Source organism: Melospiza melodia, chromosome 13 (assembly GCF_035770615.1).
Source record: "Melospiza melodia melodia isolate bMelMel2 chromosome 13, bMelMel2.pri, whole genome shotgun sequence".
In the NCBI taxonomy this organism is placed as follows: Eukaryota; Metazoa; Chordata; class Aves; order Passeriformes; family Passerellidae; genus Melospiza; species Melospiza melodia.
Genome location: NC_086206.1, coordinates 22,040,820 through 22,052,849, shown reverse-complemented (window position 1 = coordinate 22,052,849; position 12,030 = coordinate 22,040,820). Strand labels below are relative to the sequence as shown.

At 51.3% G+C, this 12,030-nt stretch overlaps 1 protein-coding gene across 3 annotated transcripts in view; it reads right to left on the bottom strand.

The window, feature by feature from the left end:
• Positions 1-7,515, bottom strand: part of NFAT5 (nuclear factor of activated T cells 5) — a 54,847-nt gene extending 47,332 nt beyond the window's left edge. For all 3 annotated transcript variants that reach the window (XM_063168245.1, XM_063168247.1, XM_063168246.1), the window contains exon 1: positions 7,404-7,515. In XM_063168245.1, coding sequence (XP_063024315.1) covers positions 7,404-7,476 — 73 coding nt within the window. In that variant the 5' untranslated portion in view covers positions 7,477-7,515. The remainder of the gene's footprint in view (positions 1-7,403) is intronic.
• Between the last annotated feature and the right edge of the window lie 4,515 nt (positions 7,516-12,030).

The following is a 12,030-nucleotide window of genomic DNA, read 5'->3' as shown; positions in this document are numbered from 1 at the left end:
ATTCCTCAGGGAAATAACGATGGAGAAGGCTTGGGGGGATCTCATCCATGTGTGGAAATTCCTGACGGGAGGCAAGGGAGGCTCCTCTCACCGGCACCCCGTGACAGGACAGGAGGCAATGGGCACCAATTAAAGCACATTAAATTCCATCTGAATTATCTTACCCACGAGGACAGCCAAGCACTGGCTCAGGTTGCCCAGGGTGGTTGTGGAGTCTCTGTGAGGACAGTCAGACCCTGCTGGGCACGGTCCCAGCACTGATTCCATGAGCCCCAGAGGTCCCTGCCAGCCCCAAGGGCTGAGACTGAAAGCTGGCACTGCTTCCACAAGACTCACCCACATCCTCTCCCACCACCAGAACATCTGACTCTTTTCAGAACTTTAACCTAAATCAGATTCCTGGGCTCTGCATCATTTACTTGTGAGATAAAAACCAAGACTATTAGAAACTGTAATTATAAATTCCTCAGTAAATCTCCTTTAATAGGGATACACATTCCAAGCAAAGCTGCCTTTTTTACTCCCTAAGAAACAAAGCATACTCAATTATTAGCAGACCTCCTCATTCCTAAACTGAAAAGAGAGTAAACTTTAAATTACATACAAGTCTTTCTCCACCACATATACAACCAGACTGTGGGATTTCTTGCTGAGTCCAAAAATGAATGAATAGTCAAAAAAAGAACTAAGTTAAACACTAGATACTCCTATTCTGCCCCAAATAGTAAGGATTAACACATCTCCATGCTACAGGATCCTCGCTGCAAAGGCAGAAAACTGCCAGGTACCAGGAGCTCTGGACTCTGCAGCTGATGATCCCCAATCACCCCATGGTGCCCCCATCCAAACTCACTGACTCCTGCGGAGGGAATCCACATGCACAAAAACCACCAGGCTCCACACAGGGAGGGACTGAAACAACGGATGTGGTGTCAGCTCTTCCGAACAGGAATGGAAACACCAGCATTTGGAAACCTTTTAGGACCATTCTTAAACCTCTCTCTTCCATATCTTCACCCTCCTGGGCATTGACAGGAGCCCTGTCCATCTTCCCTGCCTGCCAAACCTCCCGACCTTCACCACAACTCAGCCTGCTTTTATTAGGGTCAGAACCTTGTGTTTCTTCAGCACATCACTTCAGTTTCATACACTTTGTAAGAGAACCCCAAATTCTTTCTAGTTATTTACAAAGCAACCATAAAACCTTTCCAAATGCTGAAGGACGAGTGATGGAAGGGAATGAAGAACAACTACAGAGTGTATTTACGTAAACAGTGACAACATTCCTCAGTCTGGTTAAGTGATATTCACCTCACAGATGCCTCAGGGCTATACAATATAGTAAAATAATGTACCTGAAGTTGGACATTTACATTTTAAACACTGCTAAAGCACTGCTTGCTTTGCAAACAGCAGTTACTGGAGATTTTAGTGCATGTTCATTAGCACTTGCTATTACTACACAGCTCAAAGCTGGATCTGAGACTTTGTTCAAAGCTGGATCTGAGAGTTTGCTTCAGTCAGTTCCTAAAACAATTGCTAATGACAAAGTGGCCTGACTGCTCAGCCTCATCAGTTTACTCTCCACACAGCCACCGAAATAACACACATGATAACTGCAGAGACATGACCACACACCTTCCTTCACCTGCACTCTGGCCACTCACCAACTCCTGCTGGTGTTCACTTCAAAATTAGCTCAGGCCATTGCCTTTTTGTATAAAATAAAGTATTAGTTCTCTTTCACTTTCACCATCCCTGGAGGTGTTCAAGGAGTGAGTGTTCTTGTCTGGTGAACAGGGTGGGGATCACACAGAAGTTGAACTCAACCTTAGAGGTCTTTCCCAAGCTAAATGATTCTGTGAAATACATTTCATATACGCCTGTATAATCTCTGTACCAGTGCAAAAGTCAGATCAAGGCTCCAGGACGCCAACCATTTTTAGTTACAGATACCAAAAGGTAACTGTGCTGTTGAAAATTTATAAATAAAAGGCCAGATGCTTCATAAAAAAATGAAAAAAATTAACTTACAACCTCAGAAATGTATGATGAGAAAATTCTACTTCTTGACAACACTAATCTGCAATACAGAATCATAGAACCATGGAATGGACCTAAAGTTCATCTCATTCCACTCCCTGTCATGGGCAGGGACACCTTCCAATAGACCAGGCTGCTCCAAGCCTCATCCAGCCTGGCCTCGGACACTGCCAGGGACAGAAGAATGGGGCAATGTATGGGGATTCTCTAATAGAAAAAACAACAACTGTCAGAACAGGACAAAGTACCCAAAACAAGTAAAGCTGACAATCAAAGCCTCCAACCAGCCTTAGAGCCAAAGCAGCACACACTCCTCCAGGGACAGGGCTGCCCTGCCTGCCCAGCCTCGGCACAAGGGCTACAGAAGGCTCAGCAAACACTACAAAGGCACAACACAAGGAGCATTTCTGTCCCTGGCAGAGCCAGCTCAGCAGTTTCAGCTCATCTGCTCCCACCTCCACCACCTGATCCCAGTGCCCCAGAGCCCCCCTTTCCTGCCGGGACACCACTCCTTGTGCAGCTGCACAGTAACCACAGCAGGAAGCAGAACAATGTGAGAAAATCCCATCAGAAGTACAATATCCCCATTCTAGATCAGCTTCCCAACCCCATTCATCTCCCAACCACAAACAACAATTGTGCTGGCAGGATTCAGAGCACAGTCCATGGGTGAGAACAGACGGTGAGGAAAAGGGGCTGTTCAGACAGCTCTGCCACCGGAATATTCAAATTACACCCTGCAAAGCTGTGAATTCAACGTCCTCCCCCTACCCCCAGCACCACACAATCATCGTGCAGCAACACATTCCAGAGTTTTGTTTTGAAAGCCAATAAAGGAGGAAGATTCCAAGGAGGAAAGGACATTTAAGGAAAGGCTGACGCACAAGTTAAAGAACTTTGGTTGAATCCATTTTGGTTAAGTCAGAATGTCCTGGGGGCAGCTGGCAGAGCTGCAAGGGGTGGATGGAGGGATCCATCCCTCACAGAACACTCAGCACGGCACAACCACCGCGGCACCTTCTACCGGCTACAAAAAGAAGATAAAAATTGCTACAAGAAGAAGCCAAGTCTGATTTCTATTCCTACAACCTGCTAGTACTAGTTCTAATGTTATACATTATTTTTATAAAGCCTCTTTTCCAACCCTGTTTGATAATTTAGTCACTGTCTTACTAGACTTATCCCTGGGATCACAGAAGGAAAGAGTCCTGGTAGAGAAAAAGAAAAATCACCAAGCCCCATGTGTTGTATCCCAATTCCCAGCAAACACAAGTGGATTACAGTCAGTTCACATTTACGCATGAAGAACGTTTGAGTTTTGGTTATATGACGTTTTTAGGGCAAAAGAGCTATTTATCAGAATACTAACATTCTTCTTGTTGCTACCAAATTCCAGGAAGTCTCTCAGTTTTACAGCCACTCCATTGTGGAAAGCAAAATGCAGGACATGAATAAAAACTTGTAACTGCACTTGTGCTACAGTGCAAAAATGCCATTTTATTAGTACACACACATTATTGGGCAACTCAAAGTGAATGTATTAGCTAAATTAATCCCATGTTTAATCAGATTTAGTCTCTGACATCTGATGAACTGCTTTAATTACAGGTTTTCACCTCTGCCTGCTGCCAATGAAGAGCCAACGTTGCTCTATTTGAATTCTGCAGATGATATTCAACCACAGGACAACCAGCCTCGAGGTTTTAGGTTTTATGCTCCAGTGATTTTTCTACTACATTACTAATCTGTATGCACATTTGGGTTGGTTTATTCCAAAAAGGACACTGTGTTATGTAAAGATGGGAAAGAAACATACTACAGCCTAAATATTTTCGGCATGAAGTGATGCATATTTTTGTTTATATCTTTAAGTTCTTAGCAGGAGATATCATCCTTCTGCAACGGTTACAAAGCATTTCTTAATGATTATACATTATTTAATATCGACTATACATTGAAAGACTGGTTTTAGTCCTTCACACAAGTCTGAGGATGAGCTCCAGCAACAGGCCCAGGAATCCACACTTCCCATTTCTTTCACTTTTAGCAGCTACAACCAATATATGAAACATTTAGAGATCCTGTTGCAGAGACCTGCAAGTTCAGTACAGTTTCACTATCATTTTAAGCCAATATTAGCTGCTGAAAGAACTAGTCCCACCTTTCCCCAAGGCCAGTTTCCACATGTCCCTTCCTTGAGTCAGCACAAGCCATTCATGGAGACCCACAGCAAACACGGGACACTCACCCCATTACAAACCAACATTTCTCCTCCCCTTTTCCTTCGGGAAAGAAAAAGGGAGAAGCTGAGTTAATTTTAACATGATCAGCTCCCCAGCCCAGCTCAGTGTGGCCACGTCAGAGCTGGCGTGAGCAGAGCCACGAGGAAAAGAGGAGCACACAGCTGCCTGAAGTGTGCACGTGGGAATGCACTGGGGCTGGAGCTGCTCTGGAAACACCTACAGGGGCAGAAACTGCAACAGAAAGCACTGAGATACTCAAAGAAAATACTCTGCGTCCCAAGATAGGCATAAATGAAATTACTGGAATGAGTTATCACAGCAGAGTTTACATTATGGACTCTCACTGCAGGGTGAGTTTATATTACCCACTCACGCTCACCTGAGGTGTGGCGGCTTTCTGAGTTTTGTTTGACCTTTTTTTTTTACAAGAATGTGAACACGGAATTCTTAACTGAGATGGTGGTGCAAGGCAAAACTTTTAACACATGGTGCGGGGACAGGCTGATGACATCAGTCAGTTTGTCCAGACTTCTCTGGAATACGGGAGAAAACCAGAAAAAAAAACACACGCTAAAAACTTCAGTCGTTGGGTTTCCAAACGTAACTTCGCTTTTGTCAATCACTGCACGCAGACTGGGCCACTTTAACTCCACCAAACCAAATCTGCTCTGTCAGAAACCCCAGCAACTCCTTAGATCACCCCAAGCTGAGTTTCCCCCAGAACCTCAGAGCTCCCATCAGGGAGGCTCCCAAGGCCGGGATCGCCAGCCACAAGCACTGGGAGCGCAGGAATGCCACTGAGAGGAGAGCGACTGGTCCAGTTAAACCTGGGGCTGGATCCCACCCGGATTGAGAGGGACTGGTCCCAGTTAAACCTGGGGCTGGATCCCACCCAGACTGAGAGGAGAGCGACTGGCCCAGCTCAACCTGGGGCTGGATCCCACCCGGATTGAGAGGGACTGGTCCAGTTAAACTTGGGGCTGGATCCCACCCGGATTGAGAGGAGAGGGACTGGCCCAGCTCAACCTGGGGCTGGATCCCACCCGGATTGAGAGGAGAGGGACTGGTCCCAGTTAAACCTGGGGCTGGATTCCACCCGCGGGGTGGCTGCACTGCTAAAAGCAGAGCAGTTAGAAGAAACTACTCACTCTAACACACCCTCATCATAAATGCATATTTGTGGTTCTCTGACTGTGTTCAGACCTTTCTCTTTATCTCATCAGTTGTACTTGTACCCTGAGCCAGAGCACTTGTCCACGGGATAACTTATCTGTATCTATCTAGGGAAAAAAAAAAAGTACACTGGAGCATGTTCTGATCACATGTTAACACCTTCTCCTAAATTTCAGCTAAAATCGTACTCACAATCACTTTGCTATTCATTCTCAAGAAGTATATTCATTAGTTCTAAAGTTTAGATTGCATTTCAACTTATCGTCTCCTTGATCTTTTGTTGTGACAAAACATGAAAAGCAAAACTTGCTTTAACCTCTTTATAACCCCTCTCTGTGCTCTACAGCTCTGCCGTGGCATCTTGCTGGGATCAAGCAGCTCACTGTGACCACAACATCCTTCCCTCGACCTCTTCCAGCTCTGAACCCACATCTCTGCACCGGAAGAAAAATACACTCTTGATTAATCAGTCTGAGATTTTTTTCCAACCTGAAACACTCAACCATTCCATTAAATACAAATGAATAAAAGAGAATTCATAGTAATATCGGGCAGTTCAGAAGTTCTGTGCAATTAACAAGTCCTTGAAGTAATTTTGTCACTTTCACAGAACATTTTTATTTTCAACATGTTACAAACTAACAGTGCACACTTCTCAAATTTCCAGTAGGATAAATCATAACCTCAATGGGGTTTATCACCGGTATTGATAATTGAATTACTCTGTTCCAAAATACCCTTCCTACTGCCGGCACAAGGACTGAAACCAACCAGAACACATTGTGCTGGGCAACCAGAGAGCCTTAAGCCCCTCTAGTAACATCCTAAAAAAAACTTACAAGCGACCAGCGATAATTTTAAAGAGAGAGACAATGACTCTGAGCAGTTTGAGAGCTTCCAAAATATACTTTAATTCATTAAAGTCTTTATATTTCTTATACTTTCATCTCCTACCAACACACAACTCAAAGTTAATGACCATATTACAGTCCTAAAAAAAAATAAATCTTTACTGTTAACCATGTTAATGCTGTAACAGCATTAAACTGGTTTAAACCTTCAAATCAGGGTAATAAGAGACTTTTCCATTTATTTGGTCGTACATCCCCAAAATTGCTCCCTTCACCAGCTGTACTGTGGGCAGGTGTGTGCAACAAACTACTAGTGAACTACTAACTGCTACTTCTAGTATCACAAACTAATAGTACTGGCTTTCAAGTCTTTTAAACACGAGAAAATGAGTTAAAAACTCTGCAGTATGTAACACTTGTCCTCATGGACTTACCCATGTTCACGTGCACTTGTCAGAGCTCAAATTCGGTGTTATGAAAACAGAAATTAATCTAATTTGCTTATAAACGCACTCCGTCCCCTCGGAGTCCAGCTCCCCAGACAACGCTGCTTCACCCCGGTGCTTTGGATAACGCCCGGAGATGCTCCGAGCTCCGGGCACCGGGACCCAGCACGCTCGGCTCGACGGGCGCCGCTCCCGTTCTCACCCCGAACCAGGGCATCCCGAGCGCTCCCGTTCCCCCGAGCCGCGCTCCCGGGAGACTTCCCTGAGCAGCTCGGGGGTCCCCGCCCGCCCGCGCTCCCCGTTAGCTGCCGCTCCAGGCCGGAGCGTGTCCGTGCCCGAGGCCGGCAGAGCCGGGGCCGGGCGGGGCCGGCGGGGACCCGGCAGGGACCCCGGGCGGGCCGCAGCCCCCCGCCGCCGGCCCCGCCGCCGGAACCTGTCGGGACACATTCTTGCGGCGGCCGCGGCCGGGCCAGGAATGCGGCCGGGGGAGCCGGGGCGGCCCCGCGCGGCCCCGGGGCCCCTCCGGCCGCGCATCCCGGGGCGGGGGCGGCGGGCGATGCCCCGCGGGGCCCGGGCCGGCCCGGAGCGCGGCCCGGCGGTACCGGCGCTGTCCCCCCACCCCGCCACAGCCCGCCGCGGTCACTCACCCTTGGAGTAGAGCGACTTGGGGGACTCGAGGTCGAGGTCGGCGCTGAGCAGAGAGATGAAGTCCGAGGGCATCGCAGCTCCGCGGCCCGGCGGGGGCGAGGGGGCGGCGGGAGGAGGGGGGGCCGGGCCGGGGGGGGCGCGGCTGCCTCCGCCGCGCGCGGAGCGGAGCGGAGCGGAGCGGACACACGGGCCGGGGAGCGCGCGGTGCGCACGGCGGGGCCGCGGTCGGCGGGGCGGGCGGGCGGTCGGGCCGGGGCTGCGGGAGCGGGCGGCGCTCGCAGGGCCGGTGTGCAGCGGAGCGCGCCCGACGCCGCTCCGAGCCCGCTGCGCCTGCGCGGGGCACGGGAGGGGCCGGCGGGGAACGGCGGCGGTGCGGCCGCTCTGCGCGTGCGTGAGGGAGGCCGGGGACCGGCGGGGGCGGAACGGGCGCGCGTGCGCACGCGGGGGGGCGCGGGGGAAGAGTCTGGAAGGGATGGGGGGGCGCGATGGAGCCTTACGGGAGAGCCCTACCCTGAGGGGAGCCGGGGTGAGGGCAGCCCCTCAGGAGAGCCCCCGGGATCGCGGAACCGGGAGGGCCCTTCAAGGGCAGCCCCAGAGTGGGCTCTGAGGGGAGCCCCCGCGGTGAGGGGCCGGGCTGGTCCCTCAGGGGAGCTCTTCTGGGGAGCGCCCCGGCGTGAGGGCAGCCGGCATGGACCCTCGCTGGAGCCCCCGGCATGGAGCCCCGAGTGAGAGGGCGGCAGCAGCGGCTGCCCCCACATCCCACGGCTGGGGCTGTGCCTCAGGGGGCTGTGCCCGACCCTCCTCGCCCGGTGCTGGGGGTCGTGATGGCACGCCGAGGGTCAGGGCGGGCTGTGGTCCCACCAGAGCTCCATCGAGCCGCAGGGCTCTGCCATGGAAACCCACAAGGTAGAGCTGCCAAACCCACTGGCGGTTATTGTCCCAAAAAAACAGCTATTTCCAAAGAACGTGAAAATGCAAAAGTGGTGTCTACAGTGCGTTATCATTGACACGGATGGCAGCTGCCTGAAGACACAAGTGCCCCACATGTGGGGAGTTGGGGAACACGAGCACTGAGTCCTTGAGAGGGAGTTTGGGAGTTTCTTTCTCTGAAAAGTGTAAGAAGGGGGAGGAGGTGTGGAAAGGTGTCCCGCACAGACGTACGATTACTTTTCCAAAGTGTCCAAAATCTGCTTTGAAAGTGGGGAAAGGATGGGAAAATAAGACGGGTTGTGTGTGAGTGGATGGAGGTGCCAGGCGAGTGCTTAAGCTGTGAAAAATGGAGGCGGAAGGAGCTGTGAACAGCTGCCGCGTGCCTCCGGCGCCGCACAGGGTCCAGTTTCCCTGGGACACCAAAAGGTTGGCTCCCGTCCCTCCTGCTGCCAGCTCCTTGCCAGTCCGCGCTCGGATCCCAGCGAAATCTCCCTCTTAAAGCACTCAGTAGCTGCCATGCCCTCGGTGCAGCCCGAGAGCCAGTGGAGACCCCTTGAGCCCCATGCCCTGCTGGTCAGTCGGTCACTGTGGAATGGTCACACTGGTGTCCTCACCAAGCACTCGGCCACAGTCCCACGCTTGTGACACCACTGAGCTGGTCCTCGGAGCACTGGCGCTCTGTCCTGCCATGTTACCCTGTTCTGCCGTGTCCCCTGCCCACAGAGTGCCAGGCAGTGCCCATGGTGTCAGGCTGGGACACACGTTGTGTCCCTGTCTCACAGCCCTGGCAGGGCAGGGGCAGCTGCACGGTGCGTGGTTGGTGGCATTTGAAGTCAGTTTCTCTTTCATCCCAGACAAGCTGCTTTAATTCCTGGAGCTGTCCTGGCTTTTCATCTCCTCCACCTGACTTCATTCATGGCATGGCAGGAGGGCACAGGACTCCAGTACATCTGTGGATTTCATCCTGTCCATCAGCCATCACAGCTGGTGACCAGCCCCTGCCCAAGGTGTGCCATGGAAGTCTCCAAGACCCTTCCCTGGGCAGTGACAGCTGGTATGCAGCCATCCTGGTCCCCAGGAACACTCAGTCATGGCACACTGCAGTTCTGCTGCTGTCTCAGCGTGCTGAGCACAGCATTGTCCAAGCCAGGCACGAGTGTCCTCCCTAGTTAAACGCCTTCCAAAAGGGTTTGCTGTGATCACTGATCCCCTCAGCAAAATGTCCAGGAATGGGGCAGTCACAGTTTCCCTGGGCAACCTATGCCATGCCCTCACCACCCTCTCAGGGAAGAATTGCTCCCCAATAGCTCATCTAACCCTGCCCTCTGGCAGTGGGAAGCCATTCCCCCTTGTCCTGGCACTCCAAGGTCCCTCTCCAGCTCTTTTGGAGCAGGCATACTCAGGAGAGCTGAAGGGAAAGGTTCCCCTTTGGCAATCTCAAACCTGATGACTTCAGAAGGAAAGGGAGATTCACCCGTGCCAGGCAGGGATTGCCCTGCCTTGCAAGGGAGGGAGGAATGTCTGTCCATCAGGGGAGGGAGAGCTACTGCTATGCTGGCACTACAGAACTGAATTGTTTGGGAAGCATCCAGGGAAAACAATATAAGACTGTGCTATACTCACCTCCTGTCTGAGTGTTGAGGAAAACAGAGGCTCCTGGAGAAGGTGCCACCAGCAGACGGGCTGTGGTGGGGAAGGAAAACAGACCTTAGTCCTGAAAGGGAAGTGGCAGAGGGAGCACTGAGAGACAGAGTGCTCAGGGATGGAGCAGCTCAGCATAGAGAAGGTGCCTTGGGGAGGCTCAGGCATCCATGGCTGGGCAGTGACAGGACAGCACTGAAAGCACTGCTGGCCCAGCAGGAGCAGCTCCACGACAGCTGCTGGAGCCTGTTTGGCTGTGAAGGCCTTTGCAGAGTCCTGGGAAGGGCAGAGCTGGGACGCCACAAGTAACAACACAGAACAGGGGTCAAAGCTGAGAAAAAAAGAATCCTGGAGCTCCATGGAGCAAGGCAGGAGCAGCCTGGTTGTGCAATCCCACCTGTGTTCCCCCAGCCTGGGGGAACCTCTAAAGCTGGAAAGGAGAGAGGCCCTGCTGCTCCCAGCATTCCAAGACAGGGAGGCAACGGGCAACGGCCAAATTTGGAGAAAGAATTAATAATTTGGGTTTTTGGGAGAACCAAACAGTCCTGGACAATAAGAATTTAAAAGGACTAAATAAATGATGAGTCAATCCATGGTGCAGCACAGAGCAGCAGGACTGAGGGGAATAACCATACTGAGGCAGGTCAAGAAAGCACACGTCCAAGATTCCCTGGGATCCAGTCAGAGCCATAAACTCCTCTTGTTTTGTGGGCCCCAGAAGATGGAAAAGCCGTGGGAGCAGGCTGCAGCAGTTCTGTGTCATTGAGGTATTTTCTCTCTTTATTATAAAGTTCCTCTTCCTGCAGAAGCAGCCGGAGAGCAGCAGGTGTGAGGGGGAAGGAGCCTAAAGCGGGATCGTGGGGACAAATTAGCAGGTGCCTGCAGAATATCACTAACCCCGTCTGCGATTCCGGAGCCGACGTAGGTGTTTTATTTTCTAGCGGTGTTAGAAAGACTGTCAGAAAATAATTAGGCTCTGTCAACAGTTCCCCTATTCCCAGATTACTTACGACTTCCTGACTCATTAGAGCTGCCGAGGCTGGCAGGAAACCTGTTTTATAGTAATTTCTGTTAGTGGTGTCCCTGGAGGAGAGACAACACGGTGCGGGTGACACCAGCGTGTGACACCAGCGTGTGACATTGGCGTTGGCTTCACCCTCGTGATGGAGGCACCGGGGCTGTGCAGGGTGGTTACTGCTGGCAGGAGGCACCGTCCCTCTGTCCCCGTGCTGGTGACAGGGAACAGGACACTTGGCTGCGGGGCCGAGGCTGGGCAAGGTCCAGCTTTAGGTGCACGGGATTTGCTGGTGTCCTGAAAGCATTCCTGGTTCGTGAGCGTTTTAAAAACAGAGGGGACACGTAAATCCCATTAACGGGGTGCTTCCATTTCATCCTGGAATAAAGCCACCACAGCCTCCCTGTCCAGAGTGGGAGCTGCCGTGTGCAAACACAAGTTGGCTGTGTCAGGACTCTTCTGGGGGCCTATTGGCCCCTGAATTTTACCAGCTCTGTCTCAGACACCCTGCAAATCCTCCTCAGCGCTCGGAGGAGCAGGACCATGCGCAGAACTGACCCTGCAGCGCTTGAAAGCAGATTTAAAAATAGTTCTGAAATCTTGTTTATTTCTCTGATTTTTGGATCCAATTCCTCTAGATCAAAGATAAATAAAGTTTACAGTGAGACGGTGCTTGCCAAGAACACAAAGCCCAACGTTCCTCCCCAAAACTTGCACTTCCCACTCAGTTCATGCCCTTTTCCCCTACATTATCTCAGCTGAAATCCAGGACCAAAGCAGATATTCCCATTGATTTTCCATGCCCTTTTCCCCAGTCAGCACCTTGCTGACCTCCAGCTCCCTCCTGTGAGGCTCCAATCAGGTACTGCTGCCCTGAGGCTGCCTATGGTACCGTGAGATCCATAATCAGGCAAATTTCAAGAGCCTGATTCTGCTGACAGCCATGGGAGTGGGATGTTACATCCTTTTATAAGCAGACATGCAAATAGGACACAAAATCTATGGTCTCCATGTCACCTTTCCATTGAAAACAGCCCTCC